The 20890-nt window shown below is 38.8% G+C and overlaps 2 protein-coding genes and 2 non-coding genes across 4 annotated transcripts in view; 1 reads left to right on the forward strand and 3 right to left on the reverse strand.

The window, feature by feature from the left end:
- Positions 1-4382: 4382 nt before the first annotated feature.
- Positions 4383-14811, reverse strand: clptm1l (CLPTM1 like). The gene is made up of 18 exons (XM_085396256.1): positions 14543-14811; positions 13362-13582; positions 13173-13267; positions 12770-12959; positions 12421-12611; positions 11924-12002; positions 11567-11684; positions 11224-11318; positions 10947-11031; positions 10269-10372; positions 10065-10130; positions 8443-8493; positions 8275-8357; positions 8142-8176; positions 7995-8050; positions 7769-7813; positions 6764-6879; positions 4383-6677 (listed from the first exon to the last, which is right to left on the reverse strand). The coding sequence occupies exons 2-18, from the start codon at positions 13524-13526 to the stop codon at positions 6599-6601; spliced, it is 1653 nt and encodes a 550-aa protein (XP_085252382.1). The 5' UTR covers positions 13527-13582; positions 14543-14811; the 3' UTR covers positions 4383-6598.
- Positions 14812-17241: 2430 nt separating this feature from the next.
- trnah-gug (transfer RNA histidin (anticodon GUG)) lies at positions 17242-17313 on the reverse strand. The gene has a single exon. It is a non-coding gene; the product is annotated as a tRNA-His (tRNA).
- Positions 17314-18141: 828 nt separating this feature from the next.
- trnah-gug (transfer RNA histidin (anticodon GUG)) lies at positions 18142-18213 on the reverse strand. Its single transcript has one exon. It is a non-coding gene; the product is annotated as a tRNA-His (tRNA).
- The window catches only part of LOC146643760 (uncharacterized), a 403826-nt gene continuing 401077 nt past the window's right edge, over positions 18142-20890 (forward strand). The window contains exon 1 of the mRNA XM_085395395.1: positions 18142-18175. The gene's annotated coding sequence lies outside the window, so the exon portion shown is untranslated. The remainder of the gene's footprint in view (positions 18176-20890) is intronic.

A 20890-nucleotide genomic window follows, 5' to 3' on the forward strand; every position in this document is an offset into this window, starting at 1 on the left:
TTCTCTGCTCAGCAAACAAGTTTGCCTTCAAATCACTAAGTGTAAGCAAACATTTTTTGAATTGGGTGATAAGCCTCATAGGTTACTTGCAAGATTACTTAGAAAAACACAAGCATCACAAACAATACTATCAATCAATAACAAACATGGGCAGACCACTAGAAACCCCCAGGAAATAAACAAGTGTTTTGAAGATTTTTATCGTGATCTTTATAGCTCTAAGAGTTCTGCGAGTCAGTCATTAATTGAGGACTTTCTGGAAAAGTGTAATCTCCCAAAATTAGATGATGTGGCAGTTGCAGATTTGGAGGCGGACTTCACATTAGATGAGATTAAGACAGCTATTCAACAGATGTCAAATAATAAGGCCCCTGGGCCAGATGGTTTTGGAGCAGAGTTTTATAAAGCTTACTCCTCATTGCTAGCCCCTCTGATTTTGCGTATGTTTAACTATTCAAAATTGTCTGGCTCTTTGCCAAGTTCATTATATCATGGTGTAATTTCATTGATTCTTAAAAAAGGTCGTGATCCTATGTCTGTCTCGTCCTATCGGCCTATATCTCTCATTTCTGTTGAGACCAAGATATTAACAAAAGTTTTATCAAACCGCCTTAAAGATCATATTGCTAAACTTATACATCCAGATCAAACAGGGTTTATCCCTACCCGCTACATTTATTTTAATTTGCGTAGATTATTTAATCTCATATATAGTCCTACTAGGTGTTCAGATGATTCTGTGGTAATAGCTTTGGATGCTGAAAAAGCTTTTGATCAGGTCGAGTGGCCGTATATGTTTACTGTATTATCCAAATTTGGATTTGGTGATTCTTTTATCAATTGGATTAGAATTTTGTACAAAGGACCTATGGCCTCGGTAAGGACTAATAATGATGTATCAGACCCTTTTCGATTGCACAGGGGCACGCGACAGGGAGATCCCATTTCTCCTTTTATTTTTGCCCTGGCCCTAGAACCTTTAGCAGCTCGTATACGGCTAAGTTCTGATATACTACCGATTATACATCAGGGTATTCCTCATAAATTCTCCGCTTATGCTGATGACGTAGTCTTATTCGTATCAAAACCTAAGACCTCGATCAGTCCACTATTGCAGCTTATTAACGAATTTGGTTCTCTCTCAGGGTATAAGATAAATTGGACGAAAAGTGAACTTATGCCTCTGTCGGATGGGGTGGACATGGCTTATCTGCATAATACTCCATTTAGAATAGCGCTAGATAAGTTTGAATGTCTCGGTATCACAGTCACATGTAACGTGTCACAACTTTTAAAGAAAAATTGGGATAGAAAAGTTAATCAATTGGAGAAGAATATTGAGTTTTGGATCACATTGCCAATTTCCATGGTGGGGCGGATTAAAGCCATCAAAATGGTAGTTTTGCCCAGATTTTTGTACATCTTTCAGTCAATCCCAGTGTGCATTCCCCAGTCATATTTTAAAAAGCTGGAATCTGTTGTATCCTCCTTTGTTTGGTCGGGTAAGGTTCCTAGAATTTCCAAAAAACATCTTGTTAAACATAAGACTTGTGGTGGCCTTGGACTCCCAAATTTTAGATTATATTATATGGCTGCACACTTAAATATTTTTTTCATTTTGGCGAAGGTGTACTCCAGGTGCTGATTTGGAAGGACAACCTTCATGGTTGATGATGGAACACCTGTCTTGTAGACAAACTTGTCTTCCAGCCCTGCTTAATAGCCCGATAAAAGTGAAGAATACACTATATGGCAGAAATCCTGTGATTCAAAATTCAATTAAGGTCAGGAACCAACTATTGGGCACAGTAAAGGCTCCTAAAATGTATTTGGATGCTCCAATATGTAACAATCATGCCTTCAGGCCTGGGCTGGAGGACATCACGTTTGTGACATGGCAGGGAAGAGGGATTTGTTCTCTCAAAGATATTTACATTGATGGACATTTTCCATCTTTTCAGCAATTGAGGGTGAAATTTAATCTTCCAAATTCACATTTTTTCAGATTTTTACAGTTAAGACATTTCATCAAAGCATCTATTCCACAATACAATTTGATTCCTCGAAACTCAGTGCTTGACAGCTTCATGTCAGTTGAGCCCTATACTAGAGGTGCTGTGTCTCGCTTTTACGGGGCCTTACTAGATATATACAGTCCTTCATCTGATACTTTTAGGGAGCAGTGGCAGGAAGAACTGGGGGTGGATGTTACTGATGATCTCTGGCAAGAGTGCATTAAGAATATATATTGTAGTTCTATAAATGCTAGACATTGTCTGATCCAATTTAAGGTTGTGTGTAGGTTGCATTTTTCTCCCACTAAAGTGGAAAAAATATATAAGAACGTTTCAGCCCTCTGTGTTAAGTGTTCAAGTGGTCGAGGAACTTTATCTCACCTTTTCTTTCAATGCCAAAAACTACAGCTCTTTTGGAATCATTTGTTTGATTTTCTGACCAAGGCCATTGGCAGGGAGGTCCCGTGTACCCCCTTTGCAGCATTGTTTGGGGTGTCTGAACCGGGATGGGCAAGGGACAAGACAGAGACACAGGTTGTGTCAATGACCACACTTGTGGCTAGAAAGCTGATACTTCTCTGCTGGAAGTCTGATAAACCTCCTACCTTTGAAATGTGGTTGAGAGAATTTGGAAATGTACTCCATCTGGAGAAAATCAGGTTTACCTTGTCTAACCGAGAGAGTGTGTTTTATAAGATTTGGCAACCAGTCATTAGCCTGATGGATAAACTTAAGTGAAATATACTCTGTCTTAACATTTATGTATGCTGTATTACCACCTTGTTGACTTACCGTCCACCTTCTATTGTGTTCTTTTGAAGGTGATTGTTGTATACTGCTCAATTATAAAATCAATAAAAATATATTGGAAAAAAAAAAGACCATCTTGGTGTATGTGTAAATTGCGGAGGAATGCAGGAGTACTGTATTTATAGAAACACTTAACTACACTCAGAGACCTTACAGCAGCAGTGTACCACATTGCAGAGAGCTGTACTGCCTTTTCCTCTCCTGCAAGGTTTGTGCACTCTTTTTGATTGTGGTGGTTGTGTGATTGAGCTTTAGGCCATGAATCGATGGCTGGACATCCATCAATTACAGCAAGTTGTCCTGGTCCTGAAGCAACAAAGCAGCTCCAGAACATCATACTACCACCACCATGTTTTACTACTGGTATGCCATTTTTCAGAAAAGCTGTGTTAGTTTTATGACAGGTGTAGTGGTTCTGAAAGCTTCCAAAAAACCTCATCAGTCTACAGAATATTTTCCCTAAGGTCTTAGAATCATCAAGTTGTTTTCTTTTTTGCCAAATGTGACCGATACTCTGTTCTTTTTGGTCAACAGTGGTTTTTACCTTGGAACTTCCTCATGGATGCCATTTTTGCCAAGTCTCTTTTGTTACTGTTAAATTATGAACTCTGACCTTAATTGTGCAAGTGAGGCTGGCAGTTCATTAGTCCTTCTTCCTCTCTTGATGTGATCTTTAAGTCATTTTGGTAGGGCGACCACTCCTGGGAGGGTTCACCACTGTTTCAAGATTTCTCCATTTGTGGATAAAGGCTCTCAGTGTGGTACACTGGAGTCCCAAAGCTTTAGAAATGGCTTAGTAAGACTGATAGATGCCCAACTTTTGTTCTCTGCTGCTCTTGAGTTTCTTTAGATCGTGACATGATTTGATGTATACTTCACTGTCAGACAGATTCTGTTAGAGTAATTTCTTGATCCAACAGATCTTGTAGTAATTATGCCTCGATTATCTAACCAAAGTCATTGCACGATTTAGTGTGAGTGAGTGAGTGAGTGAGTGAGTGAGTGAGAGATTACTTTTTTACATCACGCCAGATAGGTTTTGCTAGATTTTTCCCTTAACAAATGAAATTATCTCTGCATTACTCAGGTTATCTCTGAGCAACATTTCCACTGAACAGTTTACCCCAGCAATAGTAACATACCAACTACACGTAACATTTTGTCAGTTATTTTTTAATTTCATCTCAATCAAAAAACACAAACATTACAATAAGTAAAACAATTTAAAGGCAAATCTCTGCCAACTCTATTTTTAAGAAACATAAATCCTGTGCAGAACCTTTATATACAGACCTAATATATCATGATATCTGAATGTTAAGTACATTATTTCAATTAAAGTCTTAAAAAAAAAAATAAATCAAATTTTGATTGCATAAACTCAGTGTAATAATACTTTGTTTAAAGATTTCCGTCATCATCTCTCTCACAATGTCAGTGTTTATTCAAAAGATCCGATGTACCATCCATTGTGAACGTACAATGGTAACATTATTCATTCTCACATTTGGCACTAGCAGATTTTCTTGGCCCAGTTATGTAAAAAAAAGAAAAAAAAAAAAAAAAAAAAAAAAAAAAAAAAAGAAGATGGATGGATGGATGGAAAAGACAGTAGGACTGTCAGTGGTACAATGTCATGAAGCAGTCAGTACCATTTACAGAGACACAAAACATACAGAACTCAACTTCACAGATTGTGGAACTTTCAAGCTTAAGTGTCTGGAATGTCTTGGGCAATTAATCTTCTCTCCATGGCAACAGATCACAACTTTCTCCTCTGCCTCTAGTGAAATTCTCCTGCCATCTACTGGCAAATAAACGGAATTGTGTAACAATCCGCGCTTCTTCAGCAGAACTGAAAAGTGATGCATTCAAATGCATCACTTTTCCAATTTGGATTTCTAAACGTTTACGTTTTAAATCCCATTTTCTTTGATTTTGCCCTCAAATGTTACAGTTTATTCTCATTTTAAAAGCATACTTATGTCGATTTGAAATTTTACATTGTGTGAAATAAGCTATTTAAGCTGCTCCCTCTTTAAGGCTGCCCTCTCTGTCATGCATAACGTTGTATTTTATTATTTTATTATTTTGGCAACTTTGTTTGCTTTGCGGAAGCAAAAGTAAGCTACTGGAAGCAAACTTAATCACCGTCAATTTATGTATACAGGTCTGCATATCTTCTTGATAAGCTGATATCATCATATTAATAAGGAAGTAGAAAAAAAGTCCCGTAAACCGTTTTGTTATGCTTTTGGTGTTTCATTTCTCCCATTCGGAGATTACGTTCAAATGTGTGTATCTAATTATCTCTTACTATGAACATTTACATCATAACAGTGTGTGTAATAGAAAACGAGCATAACAGGTCCTCTTTACAGCTCAGTCACACTAGAGTAAAAGCAGGACAGCGACTTTCTTGTAACTAGGAGAAAAAAAAAAAAAAAAGACAACAAAAATGTGAATACTTTACATCAACTACATCACTATTCATGGAGGAATTCCCATTTTACACTTGCCGGACTCTGAATGCTAGGGTTTAATGTGAATTTGTAACAGATATCAACAGATCTCTTCATAAGCAGATTGCATGTAATTGCCAACTGGATCCTATTCAGTTGCAAACTGATAGCAGACTGTCTTATTGGCCTTACTGCCATTTCGTCGCCGTCTTGCACTAAAGTCACTTTGACTTACAAGTTTACAGAACACCGGCAGAATGGTTTGGTCATGCCGTGGCCTCCAACTACTGTTTTCCCTAGTGTGACTGTAGCATTAAACATGACCGTTCTTTGTCACAGAACTAACAAATGCCAACTGTATGCACATGATCATTTTGGATATAATTTTGTACAGTTTTTTTTTTTTTAAAGAGCCAGATTGCCAAGTTATTGAGAAATGCTTAAAAATAATGAACATATTTTCTGATAATTTACATATTCAACAGAGCTAACAATATATCATTTTTAGTTTCTGTATGGCTTACCTTTGCTTATTGCAGCTTTCATATTTTTATTCCAATTACCATCAACACCAGCTACGAATTTAGAAATAGTGGCCACTTAAGCACAAAAGCTGCAATTATGACTACAGCCTGATTTTTCTGAGACTGTCTGGAACAATATTATTGAGCTGCCTGAAACATCAGTCAGAATGCTTCACCTTTGCCACACTCCCTCCTTTTTTGTCACAGCACAGTCTTTCTATCCCTGCCATCACACAGCTATCATGATTTTACTTGAAGGCTGTCTTATCTGGTAGGTATACAACAAGCCACTGGATTATGTCTTCTTACTGAATAAAGCTCTCAGATGAGCAAAGCAGCTCTTTCTCTGCAGCTCGTAGATATACTACATCTGCCAGCTGTCGGAGCAGGCTGAATCCAACTTGTTCAAAACACGAGCGTAGCATTGTTAAGAATTATAAAGATTCCTTTGTGCATTTAAAACTCTGGAAAAATAAAAACACACTGTCACTGTGTCCCATCACACACACTGTAACTAACCCCCGCCCCACCAAAAAAAACCCCAAAACAAAACAAGAAGGCCTCGTCAGACTGTCAGACGAAGCAGAAGATGATATTGCCCTTTTAACAATTTTTAACAGGGTGGAAAAAGTCCGAACCATAAGCACATTTATGTGCCTGGAACATATACAACAAAAAATGTCCCCCTGACCATTAAACTCATTCCGGTTGATAAAGATGAGTGGACACCAGTGGAAACAAGACAATACCCACAGATTCCAGATCATAAAAGCAAATTCCTCCGAGTCTAGTGACTCTTCCCTTTGGGTTTTTCATCGTACGACACTCCATATTCGTTTACTCTTGTTTTGTCCACAGGGTAGAGCCTGGTGAAAGAAACGGAGAGTTTTAACTCTCAAAAAATGTGCACGTTTTTAACAAATGTGCTACGTGTAATGTAGTGTGCATGTACCATCTCTGGTAAAGGTAGATGAGAAACACCACATCATCTCTGAAACAGGCCAGTCTGTGAGACGTTGGCATGGTGATGATGAAGGCAAACACGTCATCGATGAAGGTATTGAATGCCTGTTAACATGAAAGAAGTCCATGAACATTCTCAAAAGATAGATAAAAAATAAAGTAGTCATTGTTTGTAGGGGTGATCAGTTATTCTGACAAATTACATCGGCTCTTGAACATTAAAAAAAATAATAGATACACTTTCTTTCAAATTTAGAAGTGAGAGTGCTTTAGTAATTAAATCACTGACCAACATTATTATATGGAAAGTTAAAAGCTGTAAAAACAGTATGAAAGATGTAGGCCTCAGTCACACCGGCTTAGAGACCAGTCAGTCACTCCCCGGCAATCTCTGGTTGCTAGGGAAATATGTGCATTCTTGGACTGGTTGACAAGTGAAAGAGGGTGCTGCACCAAAAAAGAAAAAGAAAAAAAATCTCCTTGTGATTGCCGGTATAATACTACGATCATCCAATTTGAATTGAGAAAGCCGACTCGTCTGTAAACACTGCTTGATTGCAATCTACTCAGTGAGCACGATAGTAAAAAACATGATGCAAACTGGAAATGCAGAATATTCTCCTTCAAAATAAAAGTGCTGCAAACAACAGCATTCCAAAAGTTCACTTATTTCTTTTAGGCAAATTGCCTCGGTTTCTATTTACGTCACAGTTTCGCTACCCTTCGGAGAGAAGTTGGCAAGTGCGTGCAGACAAGTGGACGTCTTCCGTGCAAACTACAGGCGACCGTGCCATCCGCCTTGAGATCAAAACCATTAAAACGGGATTTTTGCAGCACCCTCTTTGTGGCCGATTTTATCTAGTGACTGCCAGCAACCACTCGCAGAACACGCATTTTTCCTTAGGTTACCAATCAGTCTCTCAGCCTGTGTTACTGAGGCCTTACCATCCATTTGCTAAACCACTCAGAAAACAACAGGAAATTTATTTTTTACCTTATACGTGAAGGCTTTCCAGGGCAAGTGGGCAACAGACTTCAGCTGTTAAATAAAGAACAGAGCTGAATAATCAGACATGACTACTGTGCTGTTTTGTTATGGTAAATAAACTGCAGTTTGCACACTGTGGCATTTTATTGTTAGGTTGTAATGTGTGCATTTATTACACAGATTGCGTGGGTTACTGATTTTTGTGAATCAGTAACTTCAAAGTAAAACTAACCTTATAGTTGACAAATAGCTGAGGAAGCATGAAGAGGAACCCGAATGCATAAACACCTATAAAGTGAAGAAAAACACACGAGAATTTATTATGACTGTTATGGACAGAAGTATTTTGTGTGTGTGCTAAGAGTATAGAGCACCTTACCGTTCACCAAGCTGTTAATCAGCCACGAGTACCAACTACAACAGAAAGATACACAATCAAAATGAGTGATGACCTGTCAGACTGAGTCAATCAGTATCCCGTTATTGTTACTTACACATACGCAGACTCCTACCTCTTATATCGTAAAAATATTAGTGCATACACTGCCCCTCCGATACACAGTGGGTAAAGGAGGTATGAGAGATACTTCATGGCCTACAGAAAAATAAAGAAAGAGGCAATCAGCGTAAGTGCTCATATCTCAAAGAAACAACTGATAATTAATTGTCTTGTGCCCTACCAGGGTATCATATTCTTCTGTTCTCCTCTCAGATTCATCTAACTTTCCAAACTGTAACAGAACAAAAACACTCATTAGCACACTCGACACGTGTTTTCACTCACATTTTAAAAATCTCGACAGTTGCGGTCAGTGCTGCAGAAATTAAGGAAAAATGCCGACAAGGACAATTATAAACTCAAGCGCCTCGATGTAGCGTTTTACATTTATAAGAAAGGATTGTCGTGTTTTCTATTAAGCATGTATTATCATGCCTAGAATGCTGCATGAACATTTATCTTTTTTATTTATTAACATGGCTAAAGTTCCATTATCTGCTCTGTGCTTTGTCAAAGGACAGTAATTTAATTGAATACAAATATTATTACAGCAGAAAGCACCATAAGAGAATAAAACCAGCAGATAAAAAAGCAGCAGTTAGAGAAAAATGGTACTTTGAGTCAACATGTCAGATAATTTAAGAGTGAGTCGGATGTTCTAGCACAGGCTGTGTAAGACTGGTCTCTACTCCTTAACCCAGAGCCTTCCTGGCATAGGAAATAACTGGATGCGTATATGTTGTACTTTTATTTAAATATCTATTTAAACATATGGAATTACAGTGTATAAGGCAAAAAACAGAATGTACAGGTATGACCACCTTTATTCTTTAACATAGCCTGAACTCTTAGGCAAGATTTCTCATAATTTCTTTAAGTAGTTTTCAGATCCAGGCTTCTGGAAAGACATTTAAAGCTCTTAACTGACACTCAATGTTGTGCCCATCTCCTGACATCCTCAGCAAATAACCAGAAATTTGCGATTTGGATTCATCACACCTCAAGACCTTTTCTCCCAAGTTCCCTTAAAACTGGCTTCTTGACAGCAACTGTAGGTACATAATTTTTAGGTCTGCTCCACCTTCTTTTGCCTTTCATTTGGTCAGTTTCCTCAAGTTCTTTAAAGACACTGCACACCATGCTGAGATATGCCAAGCTTCTGGCTTATAGCACTTTGGGAATCACCTTGTTGGTGCAAAAATACAAATTTAGTTGAGATTATGTTAAACTGTGCTTGTGGTGTTTTGTATATTCGGCTAAAGACATGACAACAAATGACATGTTTTTGCAACATGCTGCTAGTAAGAAAGCACCTAAAGATTAAAATTTAAATTGCTTCTTTGCCAAGTTGTCTGTTATGCGTCCACAAAACTGGTTCATCCTCTGAGGTGTCTTTTGCATGCTTGAATGATCGTTGAGCTCAGTGTTAAAAACAAATTAAGATTCATCTGAAAATGTTTTTTTCCCCCCTTCTGAAATGTTCAGGTTCAGGTTTGGGCTGGACTGAAAATTAGTGGAAAAGTAGCCAAAGTCCAAACTTTCAAAGAGCTCCAAAAAGCCTGGAGAACTGTTCCTCAAGCCTTAAAAAAAAAAAAAAAAAAAAATCCAAGTGCAGCTAAAGAGTTGCTAAAGACTTTTATACAACACTGTGTACTGCACAGCATTTTAAAGCAGGCATGCTCAATTTCGTGTGTATAATTGTGTAGCCACCTCCCAAAGGCCCAGTCTATACCAACAAAGACGTAGATACGTGGCTGATAACAGAAAAAAAAAGATTACAGATAAAGACACATGCACACATACCAGGAATGTGGGTTTGCCTCCTTTCCAGAAAACTTGAATCTTAAAGGCTTTCTTCACTTTCCAAACCTTAAAAAAAAAAAAAAAAAAAGAAACATTATTACATATTACAGATCACGTAATCACCTTTTAATCAAATCTGAAGTGGGAATAAATGGTCATTTTGTGTGTGTTTAAATTCATTTTTAATTGCGCGCGTGTGTTTACTTCAATCATAGAGCCGATCCCTGCAGGTATGAGGACAAGCAGACTGGTCTGCTCGTCAAGCAAATAGAGGAAAATCACTATGGTACTGAAACAGCGCCACAGCACTGAAATAGAAGCAAACAACAGAAAATGTGAGATAGTAAATGGCTCTCCCAAACTGACACTGATGACCGATCATTTGGTTCAGCTCGAGTCTCTTGATAACACTTTATCCCACATGTTTTAAAAGCCTTTTGTGTAATCTTACAACACTGGGAAACATTTGTAGGGTTATATAGTTACACTGTGTTTTTTGTTGTTTTTTCTCAGCTGCCACTTCTCTAAAAACCCATAAATCAGAGGTCCCACAGTGCCGGTTCTGTGGATCTGTCACTGCAAAGCCAAAATGATTCAAAAACTATTAAGGTACAAGCGCTCTCTCTTATAATCCTTGTGGGTGAAATATTGCTGGCCAACCAGCAGATTCAGAATATGAAAAAAAATATTGTAGATTCACCTGTTCTGCACATTTGTCAAAGCCTTATTACAGGGTGACATTCACACTCTACTAGGAGCAGTTTATTTAGCCACTAACCACAAATGTATTCATGGTGATTCTTTATGCCCATATAAACTGTATAAACTGGATTTTGAAGGGGTTTGGTGAGAAGGTGAAACAGTGCCGTGAAGCTAACAAACCTGCTTTGCTGGACATTCCCACCATACTTTTCTTCTGCTTCCAGAAGCTGATGTCATTTTTGAAGGCCAGGAAGTCAAAGAGGAGCTGAAAGAGCATTCAGAGTTAAGACTGGCATCTTTATTTGACCTTAAAATGACCCAGTTAGGTGACTTATTACCCCAAGCTTTACTTATATGTGATATTTTGTAATGATAAAAACATTTCCTACTGTGAACTAAAATGAACAGCTCACTTAAGGATTCAAAGTACACTCTAAAAGTCTGCAGCCACACTCACGTGGAAAGCAGCTACAAAGAAAGTCAGGGCCAGGAAATACAGGTTGGTATCCACGAAGATCCCTTTAATCTCATCAGCATCCTTCTCTGTGAACCCTGCAAAAACAGATACAGAAAACCGCACTGCATTTAGGTGTGTAGACATGATGAGGAAACCTGGCTGAAGCTCGATCTGAAGGATGCAGATAGACTAAATGCACCGCACTGTGCAATCATACATCACTTATAGTAGGAGGCGAACTTCAAACTTTGCGTTCGCACAGGATGCTCGATCAGGTAATGTCTAGAAAAGTTCAGGGCTGCAGTGAACGTGTGAAGTAAAGCAAGCAGGAAGATTAGCATACCGAACTGCTGCAGAGAGTAAACGGCGTCTTGCATGTGGATCCAGAATCGAAGTCTGCCCAGAGAGATTGAGTCGTAGGAGATGATCAGAGGAAGTTCTGTAGTGGTACTGTTGATCTCCTACACACAAAAACATGGGAAAAAAAATATGTTCAACGTTTCCTATAACGTGCTTCTCAGCCATGCATTCACTAACACATCATTATTGTGGCCTCATAAACTCATTGTCCTCTAACCAGGTTCCGTGAGCAAATACAATGAATAGAAAAAAAGCATTGCATTTGAAAATCTGCCACTGGGACTACCTGACAGGGAGTTGCAGTCTGTTGCATAATATTTATTTAAAATCGAAAACTTACCACGAGGTCCTTGACCCGGTTGCTGAGCTCATCAACAAACAGCAGAGGTAGATACACCACCTTCTTCCCATTCTGAAACCTGGAACACATACAGATAAAACATTTTATGAAACTCTTTGATCGTCACGACAAGCCTGTAATCCATTAAAAGTACAGCTAGTACAGCTCAAAGCATCCTTTCTTTTTCTCGCCTCCACTATTGAAATGCTCTTTATGTCGGCATCGGTCATGGCCCACTTCACCGGTTGCGGCTGAATCAGAAAACAACTGCCTGGATTAGAATAGGCACTTTTTAACCCTTTACATGCCACACCCCTTTTGGCTATTTCTAGGTCTTGGTTAATAAATTAAAGTGGCTGGGCCTTAGGTTAGAGCTCCCAAACTGTGGACCTCTTTTAAACCTCTTCTTTAAAAACAACAACAACAACAAAAAACAACAACTTGGATATCTATTTCCTCTCATAGTGCCGTTTGCGTTTGTGTAGCCGCCATCTTACACTCTGAGGTATCTGTGGACATCATTTGGGAGGTATTCTCTGTCAAAGAGGAAGTGGTCGCCGACAATGTTGACAGTGAGGCGGGAGCGCCAGTGTGAAACTGGATGGTCTGACACAGAGGTGGCTCCAGCTCTGGCTCCGCCCCCTGCCGCTGCATCATGCAGCTTCTTCTGCTGGCCTTCTTTCTGACCCTGCGCGAGTGCAAAGGCAGGATAGGAGTTTAGTGATCTGATTAAAGCTTGATAAAACAGCACAATTCTTCTGCATATCTGATCTTTTTAAAGAAAAACTACATAGCTGTTAACTTTCTGTGTGTTGACTTTCAGCAGTAGCAGAGACAGTATGGTACCTTTGTTTTATCTTCCCCAGATATCAGAGAGATTTCAGGCGGTTTAGGGACCATGTACGTGGTGAGCTGAGCAACCAAGTGAACTTGTCGTGGATCGTGCCACGGATCGTGGGCAGCTTGATGGACAAATATTAGTGCGTATAGAGTTCCATTATTACGGGTTTTCTTAGGTAGGGAGACATTGATTGTCCTGTGGGAAACATGGAAAAGAAAGAAACGAAATTTAAAACAGAACTTAAAAAAGAAATCCATTTTTCAGAATGCTTCAATCAAATCTCCGTGTAACACCGTGTCATACCACAAGGGGCTGTGCATTCAATTCAGTGTCTGTTTTTATCTCATAGGTTTTACTTCCGTTAAGATAATAAATGTGAATCTCTTAACCCCTCCCCAAACAACCAACCTTTCAAACTTGCTGTTGACATCAAAGTTCTCCTCTTTGTGGATCAGAGTATGGCCTCCTTCTGCGTTCGACCGCAGTGTGGTGTAGATGCTCAGCTAAAGAACAAAGACGAACATGTCAGGCATCCGCATCAAAGAGAGAAACCAGACTCATGCATGACCGGCGCGACCATCCTTGCTCACAACTGACCTGCAGTTTGGGGTTCCCAGCCAGGAAGGGTGTGATGCAGTTGGCACCTTTGGGGTTGTTGCAGGGTTTGGTGTACACGATCCCGTACATCACCCAGCAGGTGTGGAGCACATAGACCACAAACACCCCCACGATCAGGGTGGTGAACGATGTTTTCAGAAACATGATGCTCGCGTCGTTTCCTCGTCTCCCTCGGCTAACTGAGCGGCAGGGCCATATGTCTGCAAATGAGGCATTGCATTCGATTTAAGTATGAAGCTCAAAACTCAACTAATTTTAAACGCCAATTAGGGATCAGACAATTGTCTCAATCACCTGACTTGTCACTTGTCTCAGATTAGTCTTAGAAAGAAAAAATAAATTAAGATAAAGAGTTTATTTGCCAATCGTTTTAATGAATATGGGATACAGCTGGTCAGGAACAGTTGCCAAAACTTGCTCTTCCAGTTTTATCCCGGTTGTACCACACAAACAAGTAGGGTTGCCAACCGTCCCTTGAAAAACAGAATCGTTCCGTATTTAGAAACAAAAGTATTGAGCTGAAAAGGGACGCACTTTGTCAAAAGGTTAAAAAAATAATTTCACACACCAAAAAAAAGAGCTAAAAAAAATTCCTCACACTGGGAAGGGTGAAGACAATCGGGTCGCCCAGCCCTGGCCGTGAGGTGTCCCTTATTTATTTTTCAGGGAGTTGGCAACCCTACAAACAAGTCATTAGCAGGATGAAAGGAGGCCCTCATATTTAGAGAGATTAAATGGCAGGTGATGTAGTGAACTGATCTGATACTGTCTGGAAAAATATATAGTACTACACATCTAAATAACAGAATCATTGTTAGCACACTGGAGACTCAGGTCTCCCACAGATTGTTTGGTTTACTTCTGCGTCAAGTTGCAGTAAACACCCGCACACCTGTTTTTTTTTACTGATGGTAAAAGCATCAAACTGTCTGCTGCTCAGGCTGCAGGCACTCTGAAGCTCTTTAACCAACTCAAACTATGGTACACCTGCTGTCAGTTTTTCCCATATGGTCGGATCTGCATTTGCTTTTTCTGTGTGGGGATGATGTGCTACCTTGAACCCACAGCTTTAGTGACGCTAATCCTGAACGAATTCTGTTTCACTTGGCTTTTAAGTCACATAAAATAAGTAAACCCCCCATATTAACGTTACACATTACCGGTGTTTAAACTGGCAGGCTGTCGGTGACAGGACGCTCTCAGCTGGCTCACTGACTGCCCATCCGTCCATCCACTTTACAAACCCTGTCAGGCGACTCAAAGCGACCGCATCGCTTCTTCAGAACCGCGTAGTGCTTTCGCCTGAAGACATCTGCTGGACTCTGGGCTCGGTTCTGCTTTTAAGAAGAAAAGAAAGAGCTATATCCAGAAATGACTAACTGAAAGCGTGAGGTGGCTCTACATTTCCGCCATTCGCTTCCTTGTTAGTTTCTCCAGCGAGATTTGGGGAAGTGATGCCGCGAGATTTGACGTCACTGGCGCACTTGGAGCGGGAATAAATATCAATATCTCGTTTGAAATTATTTATCTACTTATTTAAAGGGGAAAAAAATCAAGAAATCATCATTTTATTTGATGTAATTCCATAATTTGTATTCAGTGAATCTTGATCTTTCATGGAAAGTTGTCATTTTATTACAGATATTTATTTATTGTGCTTTTCTAGTTACAAAACCCTAACCACAGTTCACTACTCCATGGTCAAATAGGAAACTGCAGGTGTCTGAGAAATATTTTGAAGGAAGAAAAATATTTTTGGCTCCATGCACTGATATGTTTTACTCATGAGAGTTAAAATTCTTAAAGTCTTTATTAAATGCCTGAGAGAGTAACCTTGAACATCCGGGTATCTGATGAATCTCCGACCCCACTTTCTTGTACTCACTTGTTGCCCAAAAAGAGGAATTTCTGACTAGTACCTTTATTTTTTGACTTCTGTTATCACTGTTTTTGTTTAAATGTTAGAACAATGTGTTTTTGTTTTAAGTTTTGGTGGCCCCAAAGCTATAGAAAGAGCTAAGAGCAAAGTCCATGAACAGCAGCTTATTGCCAAGTTAATATGCAGTGTTACTGTTCTTTGAGGTCATTGCATGGTGCACCTTATGTAGTTTTGTCTTCAGTTATGAGTTATTTATGGCTAAAAAATCCTTGCACTCAGCAATTTTGGTTCCACAACAGGGAGTCCAATGGTAAAGAGCTGCATTCTTAAAAGCAAGCTGAAAGACACGTACTCACTTGGAGCCCTGGCTCACTGACTGCCCATCAGTCCATCCACTTTACAAACCCTGTCAGGCGACTTTCTGGGACTCTCCACCATTTGACCTCAGAACTGAAGAAGCTTCTCGGATGAGAAGTGAAACGTCTTCAAGTAACTTAAAGAAGTCCAGACGCTTTTCTTTGCTATATATATATAATTGTAGGTTGTGTATCCTTGAGGTGTTAATGGGGTTATTGAAAATGTGTATATGTGCGTATGTGTGTATATACGTATGTATGGATAGATAGAAACATATATGTGTATATATTGAAAAAAAAAAATTTGCACATAACATATAATGTAATTGCAAGAAGGTATTTCTGTAGTCTATTGATACTAGATAGTGGAAAAGGGGTGGGATTAAATATGCTTATGCTTCTTCCCGCTCCTTTTTGAACATGGACGTTATTTGGAGTTGTGGTTGCTCGTTTTCCTTTTGTTTGCTTTGTTCATTTGTCTCTTTTAATTCTATTTTTTTTAATACTTTTTCAACATGTTCAAAATAAAGATTCAATCAATCAATCAAAGCTCCTTTGACTACGATGACCTGGATGACTGAGAACCTTCACAGACATACTCGTACAGATGTTACATTTGTAGATCCTTGCACAATATACCTTGTGCATTAATCCAACATCTTAATTTTTTTTCATGAGTTATACCCACCCACTTTCATTTATGAAAGTTAATTTGAAAATGAAAAGTTCTCCTTTAAGATGCAGAAGTTTCACATCCCATGAATAAACCAGCTACTCTCGGAAATGTGTATAAAGCTTTTTCCTGAAGGCAGATATTACAAATGTTAGCCATTATTCTCAAAATCTAAAAGTGCACTTCAAATTCAAGATTATTATAATAACTTCCAAACATCAAATCTACTAGGGTAAACAAAAAAAAAAAAAAAGACATTCACAAGTTTGGATGTCTTTGTTTTACATTGCAGAATTTACCACCTAGTCGGAATTCCTTATTGATGAACATCCATCTCATTTCTTTTTTTCATAACCAAGATGCAAAGAAATGTGGCATTGACAAAATACTCCTGCTGATGATGTTAAGGATGTTAGAGAACAGTGGTGTGAAATTATCATTTACTGAACAACATTTCTATGATACAGTGGCACAAGTAACTGGTGATAATTTAAGTTTTTCACTCAGTTCTTGACTATGTTGAATCATTCTCTGCAAACTATTACTGTAGAATGTGTTTTAAAAGCATCTGCTTCGAGGGCCACAGTTACACTAACTGATGTGCATTTTAACACAAGTAGTGTTCATGTAGAGTACATAGTCCACTGAAATTAGTTAAATATTTATCCCTAGCTGTGTACTTTTTTGTGAAATTGGCTCAAGGGTATCACTGTCTCAGTGTCGACCTTTTATTCTTTTAAGTTGTCTAGTAATGTGTTTTAAAGGTCTCTTAACACCAAGTTGGTGTATTTTTTCCCCCAAATCTTCTAGTATTAATATTTCACACGTATTATTGATGTACTAACGTTAACGCCCATTAAAGTTTTAACACAACTAAAAAACTTTCGCACAGACAATAAAGCAGGAGTAATAGCGGACGCAACTAAAACAGACATTGGAGACTTTAGGAATTGCCGTGACCCGGATTCGAACCGGGGTTGCTGCGGCCACAACGCAGAGTACTAACCACTATACGATCACGGCTTGCCACTGTCCGAGGTACTTTCGGGAACCTTATCATCCACTCACAATGCAATCAATACATGGGTTTCAACACATAAACTAATAAGAATCTTTCAATCTTTCATTAATGCTCACGGATGTTAACGTGCATCAATAATTAAAGTTACAAGAAAAAAATGATGCCGTTGTGTCTGCATCAGTCTGCTCGTCCTTTCCAATGAACGTAACATTTCCATAATAATAAAATCAACTGAACCAAAACTTGCTTTCATAAAACCTCTTTCTCTCGTTTAGCTCCTTATATAGCGCTAAACACTATCAACTATTTGAGTGTCCATATAGTGTTTCTACATCTACAAGAATAAGCGAGAAAATGTAAGTTAAAGTCTAAATCTCGCACTATTTTTTTAATCTAGAGGAAAGGCAAATCTAGATTTTTTTTGATACTGCGCAAGCCTTTATATAGTCTATATAGGCACTGCAGAGAGGTCATTCCTGTTTTACTTCTTTGAAGTCCTTTCCACTGCCTGGGGCGCATGCATAGTTGGTGCATTTCGGTATAAAATCTCTTACATCAGATTCTAGTGAGATTCTTGCCCTCACTGCCTGCCTGCTGATGAAATTTACATCTCTCGAACCCAAGCAGAACCGAGCGGGTATAAAAAAAGAATTCACAATTAAGAAATGCTACTGTCAGCAAAGATCGCCCTTTTGCACTGCTCACGGGTGCATTTCGAACATTTGGATGACATTTTTTTATTGTGCTCTGCAGTAGTAGAAAGTATACAAACATCCCCTGCTTTCAGCAGTGCGCACTCTTTATCTTTTCTTGGGAAATGAGAGAAAAACTGCCGTGACCCGGATTCGAACCGGGGTTGCTGCGGCCACAACGCAGAGTACTAACCACTATACGATCACGGCTTATTTGGCTGTCACGGAGAAAAAACACGGCATGACATATTTGTCCTCCAAATAAGACTTTAAAAAACACAAAATTAATTCTGCACCTGTATTACTTTTTGTGTGCAGTCTTTGACCTGATGCTTCATGTCCACCCTGTCAGAGGACGTGTCCAGTGGGGAAATGGCTTCAAATTGACACAATCTTCAGCATCTCTCAGTTGCTGGCATTGTTTTGTGTGAGCCTCTTGCTGTTAAGAGAAGATATGAATTTCCTTTTCCATAGAGAGTCTGCAGTGTCTGGGCTGTACTCATTCTCCCGCTTCCATTGTTACCATTCTACAAAAAAAGATCGGGTTTATCAAAGTTGCTTGAATTGCATATGAAATTACTTCTTGTCCTCCTCCTCATCCACTGCATCTTACCAGCACTCTTCCTCCTGTGCCACTCGGATTGTTTTCATCCGTTTGGAAATTGAACTTCAACTCAGCTGTGTTGCCTTTGCTCTCTGAGCAGGCTTCTTTTGGTTTCAAGACCTCAAAAGAACAACTGTGGGCAATTTCGCATCTTTGTGTAAAAGCAATAGAATTTATTTTACAGCTTGTGTTGGTGAAACTGACATCTATGCATGCGGAGCGTGGTAATATTTCTGACAATGAAGGGACTGATTTAAACAACAGAGCTAGGACACAAAGAATTTATTTAGCTTTAGTCAAATATCCCTGCCACTACTTTGCCTCATCTCGGCAAACAATGTAGGGACACGCACCATACATTTTTCCTCACAGTTGTTGCCCACCTGGATCCCAAGCATCCCTGACCCAACTGGCCCAATTAAAACAGATATAAAACTGAGCTAGGGCCTGTTTATTCTAAGACTGTCTTCTCATTATCATGCAGAACTAACTGATTAACTCCCTAAACGCTAGGAAATCTTTTCCTGGATTTCTGTTCATTAAAACAGAGTTCATGCACCATTTACTTTAATTACATTTTCCACATGTGAGAATTTCACAGAGGTTGTGTGCTAAACAGTCAGAGCGAGAATGATACCCTTGTCAGTGCAGGCTCATGGAGGGTTGCCTGAGGGTGAAACAATTCGAAAGCTAGCACCAATTTATCTTACATAACCTCAGGCAGGCAAAATACAAATACATAAGTGATTTTATTTTTTCCTTCATGCCTTCGGTGTACCTCTGAAATAGTCTTAGTGCTCTGATATAGCCATTTGTTTTTTGCCTTTTCTTTGACCAATTCTACAAAGGCCGCTGTGACATCTACCCTGTTTGTCTCTAAATGAGTTCATGATCCCTACACTCACTCAAAAAACAGATTCAGGTCCTCCTTTCAAAGAACACATGCAAATTATGTTAGTTGTTCACAAATGCAATTAAAAAATACCAAATTAATTTGATTTTCTTTGTGTAAACCTAAAATTATTCAAAACCAGCAGAGGCTGATTCTGAACACAAAATGAATGAGTTTGTTGGGGCACTGGGGGTAGGAGGAGTACATTTTTGCACTTAAGTATTTGTAAAGTCAAAGAAATCAATTCAAGCCCCTCTTTAAGCTTAAACATTATTTTTAATCTCATTCAACGCAAATGTAGCACTCCAGCGTTACTGCAATTATTATTCGTGTGGTGAACCTAAATTATTTTCTCTCAAAGCAGTCTTTGTCACAAGAACACAAAGTTATTGAGTTACACAACGGTCCGCCTTCTTTGAAAATTTTGCGCTCTTTCAGGATCACCTAAATGAATGCAGCTGCTCTTCGCCTCTCTGTACTTTTTGGATAAAACTACACCTTCAGGTAAGGTAACATATTATTTTTTCATATATCCAATTGTGTATTTCTTTATCAGCTAAATCTATGGCAATGCTATTTATCATAGAAGCTTGTAACAGTTGTTTTTTGAACTTTTGGTGGTGCTACCATTCTCTTCTCTGCTTGAATACTATTTTTTTTTGACAATATAGCCAGGTCTTTTCAAAAGTGCCTTGTTTTAGAGGAGAAATTGTGTAGCTGCCAACTTTTAAGTCGGAACGTGTGCTAGCTTATTAGCAGCTAGCCATTGTGCTCAATGAAAGATGATGTCCTATAGCTAACTTCTTTCTTACTGTTTTCTTTTTATAATCTAAAAATATGGTATTCTGTGTTTATTATTATATGCCATTTTCTAGTAGAAAGTATCGTTTTGAGGTGTCTTTAAAAGCACTACATAGTTTACTGAGGGTGCTACCAAAAGCGAACCATGTGGCCGGAAGAGTAACTGCAGGCAGCACAATGCGCACTCCCATGACGTTCAAACCTATTTATTATTATAAAAGATTTCGGCTACGTCCACACTTACACAGGTATTTTTGAAAACGGAGATTTTCCGTTTTCGTTTTAAAAAATAATCCCGTCCACAGGTAAACGCAAAAATGAAGGAAAACGCTGCTAGGAACATGCCAAAGCAACAGGTGGCGATATATTCCTAAACTCAGCTAAAAACAGTTTAGGTCTTGACAAACTTCACTGATGGTTCAAATGTTTAGCAACTTTCAGTGTGTTAATTCAGCAGTCTGTATTTAAACTTCTAGTTTACTATATTTATGTATGTTTTATTTCCAGGTGAATGCAGACTTCCTGCAGATCACTACAAAACCCCTGCAGGCGAAGTTCTTGGCTCAGCTGGACAATTTAACAGACAAGCT

This window comes from Rhamphochromis longiceps, linkage group LG22, assembly GCF_057381845.1.
Source record: "Rhamphochromis longiceps isolate RC_006_pf linkage group LG22, R_longiceps_female_GT1.1, whole genome shotgun sequence".
Lineage (NCBI taxonomy): Eukaryota > Metazoa > Chordata > Actinopteri > Cichliformes > Cichlidae > Rhamphochromis > Rhamphochromis longiceps.